General features: G+C 40.5%; 1 protein-coding gene across 1 annotated transcript; it reads left to right on the top strand.

Moving 5' to 3' along the window:
* Positions 1–4,384: 4,384 nt before the first annotated feature.
* ATXN7L3B (ataxin 7 like 3B) lies at positions 4,385–7,956 on the top strand. The gene has a single exon (XM_045292282.1). It carries the CDS (start codon positions 4,688–4,690, stop codon positions 4,979–4,981), a length of 294 nt encoding a protein of 97 aa, XP_045148217.1. The 5' UTR covers positions 4,385–4,687; the 3' UTR covers positions 4,982–7,956.
* The last annotated feature ends 2,141 nt before the right edge of the window (positions 7,957–10,097 follow it).

The following is a 10,097-nucleotide window of genomic DNA, read 5'->3' as shown; positions in this document are numbered from 1 at the left end:
GCATTAGGCTAAGGCTTTCTGGAGTAGAGTGCCTCTGGGCACTTAATTGAGAGAGTTGGATTTGCTGATCTTGAGCTGATGGCCTTCAGGTTGAGGTTACAGCAAAGTGGTATGCCCCCTGGGGCATTTACTAGCAGACCTACAACTTTTTAATATGTCCTGTCCTGGTAGATAAAAGGTCCTGACCACTTCTCATTGGTATTATAACTTGTTGACTTCTTTAATAAACCCTTTAATCATGAATTTTTTCACTGAGTTCTGTGTAGCTATTGCAATGGATATTAGAACCCAGAGAAGAAAACGAGATTAAGTAGAGATTAATTAAGACACTAGACTCATATTAATCTGAAATTAAACGTCTTTCAGTTGCTGTACATTATTATTTTTATTTTCAAATTGCTTTGCTACAAAATTGCTCCAGATTAAAAGAGATTGAATACACAAGATGAATAATGGCAATGGATAGTCCAGAACTGGATCAAGGAAAATTTTAAAACTGTCAAAAATGGCATCATTGGCACAAATGAAAATGTTTGAATATACATTGCATATTAGATACTAATATTAATCGCTTTCTGAATTACTCACTTCTTACATTTGATCATTATTTTGTGGTGATGTAAGAAAAGATAGTGGTTCTTACGGAATAAACAGTGAAACTTTAGGGACAGAGAAGCATGATGTCTAGAGCCTGCTAGCAAATAAACTAGAGGGGAACAATTTTCATAGTGGTTTTTAGCAATAAAATTTAATGCGGACTTGGGTGCGGTGGAGAAACAGACAGGACAAAAGGAGAGGGAGCGAACGTGACAAAGTTTAAATACTGGACATGGAGGATGACAATTTAGAAAAATTTTTGTAACATTCTCACAATTCTTTTATAAGTTTGAAATTGTTTAAAAAGTAGTTTTTATATTCTTTGGTAAATTTAGCTTCAGCTGCTTTGTATAGTGTGGCAGTTATATAATCTGAGAACTTTTGAAGGGGTGGAGTTTAGGCTGTTGCTCAGGTCGCAGTCAATGAGGCCCCTGTGTGTGCATGGTCTTCTCCTGAGGAGTCTGGGAACACATGTATTCCTCCTTGGAGCTGGGAGACACATTCTCTGATTCATCTTCCTGCTGATGTGACACGTGGAGCTACACTGGAGCCCAAGAGCTGGAGGAGCCTTGTGGAGACCCCAGCCAGTGCTGAGATGCTTCCACTGTCACCGATCTTCCTACATTCGGTGCTATTGCGTGTTTTGCATGAGTCTGAGGAGGAATTTATAGATTGGTCTTTGGCAAATGTGCTAATATCGGACTTATGGACTTGATCTGGACTGGGCTGAGATGTTTTCTTAATATACAATTATTCTTTATATAAAATTCTTTCTTATACACATAGGAGTCTCCTAAGATTTGTTTCTCTAGTCAACCCAGACAAACACATTTAGTAATAAATTATTATCAGTGTTCAAATTTGCATTTTTGTGGGCCTATTCTGTTTCTGTCTGAGGAATCTTCTCTTGGAAAATTGTTTCTGTGTCTGCTATACTAGTGTTTTGAGATTCCAATAATTCTAATCTTAGATTTCTTAGTTGTAGCCCATTTTTCCATTTTGGGTTTTATTGCAGTTTTGTCTTCTTCAATTTTGACTTATCAGATTTCTCCATCTCAGTCATGTGGGGGGTTTTCAAACATGGTTGCAGAATAACAGAGGCATGAGCGAATGGAGCCTATGTGTGCGGTCTGCTACTGCATCTAGTTTTGAACACTTTAAGGAAATCTTTTGCAGCAGTTTTGCCTAGTGCACTATTACTTACTTTCATGGCTGTGTTGAATGTGGATGCAAGTAACTGTGAGAATGATTTCTTTTAGAAGAATTAATACCAGATTAGTCCCAAGGAGTTGGAGAATAAAGGCATCCCAAGTTTCTAACCATTCCAAGATACTTTTTTACCCCATTTCCCTCTGACTCCTCTCTTGAGTATATTATTTTACACCATTGGGTTCTGCGATTTGCTTCAGCCTCCTTTAGAAACTCAAATAATTTTGAGGGAATGTTTCATGTGTTGGTCGGTACTGTTTAGTCCCAGCTTTGAAGATCAGGCAGAGGTGAGACCAGCCCCTGGATTAGGACATTGTGCTTTGTAAGGTGGAGGGTCAGTGAACGATTTATTTTGATTCTCCATCAATGACCATTTTTTGAATCAAAAATTCAAATGCCATATTGAATTAATCAATTATCCTACAATAGACCTTTTAAAGTGTTTAAAAGCAAACATTTCATTTTGAAGAGGAGGTGTGCCTGATACAAGCCATGATATTTCTAATCACCTCATATACAATGAGGAAGCAGCATAATAAGCAAGGAAGATCAAAGATTAAAAATACAATGTTAAAAAAAGAGAAAGAAAATACAATGTTGACAAAGAATATTGAATATACCACGAACTTCCAAAAGACCAAATAAATCTGTGTTGGAAGAAGGATAGCCATAGTACTCCTTTCTTTTCCTTTCCTTCTTGGGAACCATGAATTGGCAGATAGGGTAGACCGTGGCTATTTAAGGCTCGACAAGAGGGTGGTTTTTAACTTAGCTCTGAATATTTTCCCCCCTATTGTAGCCATTGTGTAATTTATATTTTCTCTATACAAACACTTGCACTGTATTTTGATATAAGTTGGAATCTCAACATAGCTGTACGCTAGATCACATTAGATAATGATGCTTGTACAAGTTCTTAAAGTCGTGGTTCTCAAGCTGTGGGTCGCGATCCCTTTGGAGGTCAAACAACCTTTTCACAGGGGTTGCCTGATTCATAACGGTAGCAAAATTACAGTTATGAAGTAGTAAAGAAAATAATTTTATGGTTGGGGGGTCACCACGACATGAGAAACAGTATTAAAGGGGTGCGGCATCAGGAAGGTTGAGAACCACTTTTTAAAGCATACCCATAACTATGTGTGTGACTTTGGCCTGCTCACTTGACTTTTTAATCTCATTTTTTTTTCTTCTTACAAAATATCAGTAGTATATAAAATTGCATTGTTTGTAATGAGATTTATGCATGACAATATAAAAATCTTCCCATAGTCCCGGACAAGTAGAAATTCTCAGTCTATACCACTGTATTTGGACATGTTATCTGCACAGACCAGTCCTTGGAAACGGACTCCTTGGCATCAGTGCTAACAAAGCAAAAACGCAAGTTCTCTTGCAGACCTACTGAATCATACTTTATGTTGTGAAAGACCCTGAGTGTTTTCTATGGTCGTTAAGATTTGAAAGGCACTTCTTTACATTTGGAGAAGATAAAGGAGAGTGGAAATTGTAATCATATATGTATTTTTTCACTCACTAGACATGCTACACTCAGAGGTATGATTGTTGTTATGTGCTGTAGACTTGGTTTTGACTCACAGCGACCCTATGAACCTCAGAATGAATCACTGCCCAGTCTTTCATCATCCTCAAAGTTGTTATGTTTGAGCCCATTGTTATAACCAGTGTCAATCCATATTGTCCAGGTTCTCTACTTCACCAAGCATGGGGTCCTTAACCATGAGTCGGACTAACTTTATTCTGATAAAGAAGCACAGTGAACTCCATTATTTAAATACAGTTAGTGTTTCTCTTTCTCACAATTTATACTGCTCAACTTAAGGAAAAGATTCATCTTCCCATATACTTAATATATTTTAGGCTTCCTCCCCCTTCAAGACAAACTACATAGACTAGATTATTTGAACAATGAAGAACATTTCAATTTTCTCCTGGAAATATTCCATTTTTCCATGAACTTTTTGAAGTCCTCTGTTATGATATTCTATTTATATTCACACTGGATTACTGGTCTTATAATTGAGATGAATGCCTGAGCTTCATTTGATGTATATATGTATTCCCCTGGTGCCTAGTTTTGCATTTGAAAATAATAAAAAACCTGAAATTCTTGCACCATCTAGTGGATTTAAATGACAAGTACTCCACCACTATAAATGTCTACAAGTCAACTGTATGACAAGAAAAATTTCCATATGAATCTGGAATAGTACAGTTTCTAAAACCGTACTATTCCGGAACATACTACGAGGATAAGTAATTATTATTTCCACAGGAAATCAGCAAACATGGGCGCTGCACTCATTAAAGAATGTTACCACCTAAAAACAAAATAACACCCTCGAGGTTTTCGGTTTGCTTGTTTATTTAATTTATTAGAGATCAGGGGCTTTCAGCACACAACCCAGCCAGGCGATGTGCATCTTGGCCTCCGCCGCGGCAGAAAAAGGGACGCGGCCGCCGAGTCTGCGCGGAGCCAGTGCGCAAGCGCGCTGGGGAGCGGAAGCCGGTGGCGGGGAGGCGGGGCTAAGCCGGGACTCGCGAGCGGAAGGAGCCGGGACCGCTGACTGAGGGCAGAGCCGGCCGACGGTTGGGTTTCGAGTCCGGGGGCAGCCGGGGCGCCAACCTTCAGACCCCGGCACAGACCTAAGCGGTCCGGCGTGGGATTCCGGCACCGTCACAACTGTGGTTGCCCTTTGGCCGCGGACGCTGCCGCTGCCGCCGCCGCCGCCATCACCACCCGTAGAGGACGCGGTCCGGAGAGGCCTTTGGGCCTAGGCGCGGCCTGCGGAGCCCGAGGTGTTGCTGCCGGTGCCTCTGTGAGTAATACCTGCGCTCTGTCCACAGCCGTGTGCAAATTAAGATGGAGGAAATTTCGTTGGCCAACCTGGATACTAACAAGCTCGAGGCCATCGCTCAGGAGATATACGTAGACCTGATAGAGGATTCTTGTTTGGGATTCTGCTTTGAAGTACACCGGGCAGTCAAATGTGGCTACTTTTACCTGGAGTTCGCCGAGACTGGTAACGTGAAGGATTTTGGCATCCAGCCGGTGGAAGATAAAGGAGCGTGCCGCCTCCCTCTGTGCTCCCTACCTGGAGAACCCGGGAATGGGCCTGACCAGCCGCTGCAGCGCTCCCCCCCTGAATTCCAGTAGCTGCAACACGGAAGAGCCTGTGAACGACCAGGACACTTACAGACCGGTCCTGTTGCTTGGAAAAGTAAGCTAGGTAGAAAAAATAAGTCACAATTTTCCATCAAGATCTTAATCCTTAAAGACGCAAGGAGAGTTTAGCAGTTCAGATCCTGGTAAAATTTCTATCATTTGGGACTCTGAAAGCTGGGGCAGGAGGATTTGAACTGCTTCCTCAAGCACCATGTGTTACAGCTGATCTCTGATCATACCAGGATGTGTACTACAGGTCTCTGTGCTACCCCCAGTGTACAGATAAGCAGTTGTGTGCCCTGATTGCGAAGGCTTTTGTTTCCTCGGCCTTTCTTACTCCCTGATGCCAGGAACTCGCTGGATAACAGTATGGACGGACATTACTGATCGTCAGACCCTCATCTGTGTGCTTTGAAGGATCACTGTGTCCTTGGTCCCAATAAGAAGAAAAGGTCAAAGCCACTTGTTTATGAAAGGTCCAGCATATACAATGACTTCAACAGACTTGGGGACAGGGGCTGGCCGTTGGCTGACTAGAACCCACTTTTGTGACCCTCTTCTGTTGGCATAGGCCTGGCAAATATAAAAACACTGGGTTATGCAGGCAGGCTGAGGTACAGTTATCCCCTGGGCAAGTCATGGGGCATCTGCAACTATGCACTATCTCTCAACAAGACTCATATCTGGATGTATTCTGCTTGGACAAAACTTAGTGTGGCAGTCATTTTCCTACTGAATATCTAGGTACTTAGCAAGGCTAAGGGTCTGACTTGGTCACTATGCCAGAACGTTACCTGCCTCCCTCTCCAAGGGCAGCAGTAAATTATAGGGGAGTACATGGCATTGTGTGAGGCAATAGCTTTAAAGCTGAGCCCAAAAGGAACATTTTCCAGCTGCCCTCAATAATGTGAATGGATGAGTGCTAAAAGCCAAGGTGCAGAATTTAGTCATCTCTCGTTTGGACTATGTGCAGAATCAATGGATGCCCGTTTCCTTGGATTAGGCAGTAATATCAGTTATTTGTGCTGAGCATCCAGACTGTCATCGCCTCCATCCCCTCACAGGGGCAGCCCTTTCCTCCTAGTCCCCTTGGACCTTCTTGATAATAGAAGATGTCTTTTGTAGTTGGAAGTCAAGGAAGGGCCTCTAAATTCCCTTCATTTCAAAGAATGGGATGGGGATGTTGGGAAGGGAAAACTACATATCAAAACTACTTGCCACTCATTATTTACTGAGAGTTGGTGAGGTATAAAGGGGTCGGAGCCCCAAGTTAGCAGGTTAGCAGGAACGGTGCTGCTTTATTTAAAATGTTTTCTTACCTCATTCTGTGTCCCAGTTAGGGGCCGTCCTTTCCCTTCTGGCTAGGTCCCGTGTCTTCCCTTCCTTGCTTTTACGTTATCTGATGCAGCCCGTTTCCAGGTGCTGCTTACCCCCCTGGCTTCCGCATTGTTTCATTTCAGTTCATCTCTAGTCATCCTTTTTCTGATGCCTGCCCAGTTTCCCTTTCCTTAGCCGCTGTTAAGTTTTGTTCTTTTTGGTTTTTTCCTGTTCTTGTTGAAGACTCCGAAGACTCTTGCTTATTGAGTCCCTCTGTTGGGACTGGATAGGAAGAGAACTTAATTTTTGTGTTTGAAAGGCAATGTCATGCCTAAGCATTTCCCTTTTATAGGACTGCCTTGTAAATATGCCATCCTGCTGTGGCTTACTTCATGAGGAGTTATATCTTCCCACCTCACCTTGAACACTGCCTCTCTTAGGACCTAAGCAGAAGAGCAGTAAAAACTGACTGTTACACACGGGAATGGAGCCTGGTTCTGATCCATTTCTTTGAACCCCTGCTGTGCAATTTTTTTTTTTTAATGTATTTTTTGTCCTTCCAAAAGGAACTTCTTGAACTATTTGGGCTGATTTAGTTTATATACTCAAGAAGGTTAAGGAATCTTAGAAAAAAGGCCTCCAACACCCTTACTGTAATCTAGAATTGCCCTGGTCAGGGTGGAGATCTAGTTACAAGTTGGTCTTTTTCCAAAAATTGTGATAGTTTCTTAAAAAGTCAGACTTTGACAGTACCTAACTAATTTTGAGGCCTAGGTCTTCTTTGTTCTTGACATTTTGTAGACGTCGTAAGGGCATGCAGAAGCAAAGGATTTTGGTGGGACCACAGCCTATTTTCCCATCATGTCATGGAAGCAGGTTGAAGGGGGGTTGGGATCTATTAGTCCTTCAGAGAGAACCTAGAGCATATCAGTACTGTTTCCACAACAACTTCTCATTCTAGTTGGAGGAGGAGGGCATGGAAAGTAGTTTTGAGTAAAGGTTTATTTATATCCCCTCCAGTTTTGTTTTCTGGGGGTTTTGTCTTTGCCCCCATAGTCCCCTGCCCTGGGTGATTAAGAGATTGACTTGGTCCACAGGTCTCCTGAGGGAACAAACTTTTTCTTCTGGTAGGAGTGAATACCCCCTACCATATAGTTAACAATGGTTAGGAACTCTTCCTTCCCTTGAACAGCAGAATCCCCATCCTTTCCACCTCAATTATGTGTATTGATCACCTTGTAATTCTATTATATATCTTGAGTGTGTGTGTACGGGGGAGAGGGGATCCTTTATAAATTTCTGTGGTTTGTGGCTTTTTCTTGAATACATTAGCTTCCACCACCGCATGCCCAAGGACCACTGCCTGGCATTATAGCATGCTGGGATCATTTGGGGGAGGGTAGTGAGGCTCACCACTGACCGTTGTTTTGGAGAATCTTATTTTTGCTTAAGTAGTCCATCTGATACAGATAGCTAAATAATTCTGTGTATTCCTTTTGGCCCTATGGCTACTGGTGTAAATAAACTGCATCTCCCCATTGGTAAACAGTAATAATAAAAGTGACTATTTGAGTTCTGTATGTTAATCTTTCAAATTGTATGTGTTTTTCAGGCATTGACATGGTAAAATAAATGGTGAATCTGTTGAATCTTAGTCACTTTTTCCTGAAGGGGAATTTTATCACAATAGAGAAACGATTCAGCCCCCATACTTGATTCTAAGCTCACTGTCTTCTGCTTCATAGTGTTTTTCTAGGCTGCCAACTATAGGGAATGTTACATCATTGTCATGGAGTGGCTAGTGAGTTCCACCTTTGGGTTACCACCTGAGCAGCTGTGGTACCACTAGGGAGTCTTTAATTTGTCCTGGATCTAGTCCTGCACATTTTAGTTGATTGCAAGCAGCCAATGCAAGAAAAAAACAATCTGTGTTCCATGTAGTAAGAAGGTAAACAAATAGAACTAGGCATTTCATGCACAGCACACTGAAAGATTTTAAAGAATAGAACTCATATCAATAGGTCTTAACATCATTTCAAGCTGATATTCTTGTTCTCAAAAATCAGTTATCGATGGAGAGCAAAAAAGTGGGAATATAACCTTCTAAAATGGAGTTTTCTTATTTCTCTTTTTTCAGAGTAATTCTGAGGTTTTTCATTTCTTCCAATTCCCAATCCAGAGCTTAAGTGTTTCTCCCTGGAGAAACACTTGGTTGTGTACTGCTACGTTTTAGTGCCATTAAAATTCACTTGGCCTTTTTTGGGTAGATAATCTAGTTGATTTAAGATTTCTAAATTGAAAGAATAAAGAAACAAATGTTTAGATAGGGGACCAGAAGAAAAACTTAAAATAGGATACCTCAGATAACTTTATAGGTATATCAAGGGTATTCTTTCCTTCTAATCACAATAATTTAAATGTCCCTATAGTTTAGTAATTACACAGGTCCTGCATGGTGCTGATTTAGTTGAGAAAACGTAAAAATCTAACTTAATAAAGACATAAAACTTACAAGGGCGATAAGTTGCTGAAATGAACAGCACATTTTACTTTAAATCACCTCTACTTTGCCTAGGCTGTAATCTTTATTGTAGCAGATCACCAAGTCTTTCTCCCAGGGAGCCTCATGGTGGGTTTGAGCCATCAACCTTACCTTAGCAGTGGCAGCTCATTTAATTAAGTTAGTTTTTTTGGGTTTTTTTGCTACCACATCCTTCAACTAACTAGATTTAATGTTTTACTACAACTGGCAGCATGTGGTCAGGTACCTGATAATAACTACTTGATGTTGAACAAAGATAACAATGAAGCTAAAAATTCAGGGGAAAGAAATTTGCTTTTTCTATTTTGGACACTGCTCAATAACTTCAGGATTTATCTTTAGAAAGTCTTAAATTGTTTTCTACTTTAAAAAAATACTAGTTTTATAGATGTTATATTGAAAGCACAACACTTAAACTTCATTAAATACCTTTTCCATTTGTCTTAATAATTATCATTAATGAACCCCCAGTTCTCATAGTCAGAATATACTAGTATTAGACCTTGAAGTTTACTTTGTGGGGTAGAACATAGACATGGGTTTTCTTCAGGTACCAAAAATAGCCTGTCACCTTTTGTTGAAGGAAAGAAATACACATGATATGCTTGTATAAATTGATATTTTAGATGAATCTATCCAATGTTTCCCTTTTGAATACATTTTTAAAACATCCACATGCAGGTTTATTTGTGGGCTTAAGTTTGCTTAGTTTTTAAACAATTTTTGTTGTAAATTAGTTGGGGGTGTACATATCAGGTCACAAACTGCATTTAGCAGTCCAAACCAGTAACTCAACTCTCCAGTCGTCCACTCCTTGATCCCCGTGGACTACCATCCTCCATTTCACCCCATGGTTGACATTTGTCAATAGTCTAGCCTACTGCCCCATCTGTGAAAATTTCCATTCATAACTGTACTACTTAAACTTCATATTGAATCCATTCTAATAGTTAAAATATATTCAGAGATTGACTTGCCACAGTTCAAAAAGAGCAAGGACAAATCCAGAAGTGAGCAGCAAAAGTAGAATGAAACGAGTGATTTCTAGATCAAAGGTCTTTGTTGAAGCAATGAAATGTTTAATAAATGAATTTGGCATCTTTGAGTACACGATTTTTATCTTGTTTTTATTGTACTGAGCCCTTAAGTTCTATTGAGTTAGGCCTGCGAGACCTTTGAGGGAAGAATGAATTTCTTGGAGGAAGCTAAAAGAATAGTTTTGATTATATTGAATATATTTTACACTTT

The sequence above is a fragment of the Echinops telfairi genome, unplaced genomic scaffold (assembly GCF_000313985.2).
Source record: "Echinops telfairi isolate 266 unplaced genomic scaffold, ASM31398v2 ScPeMD7_2;HRSCAF=8, whole genome shotgun sequence".
NCBI lineage: Eukaryota > Metazoa > Chordata > Mammalia > Afrosoricida > Tenrecidae > Echinops > Echinops telfairi.
Note: the sequence above shows the minus strand (reverse complement) of the source record. Positions and strands in the feature narration are given on the sequence as shown.

Coding starts and splice junctions, on each gene's coding strand:
- ATXN7L3B (XM_045292282.1), top strand. CDS start 4,688: ATGGAGGAAATTTCGTTGGCCAACCTGGATACTAACAAGCTCGAGGCC.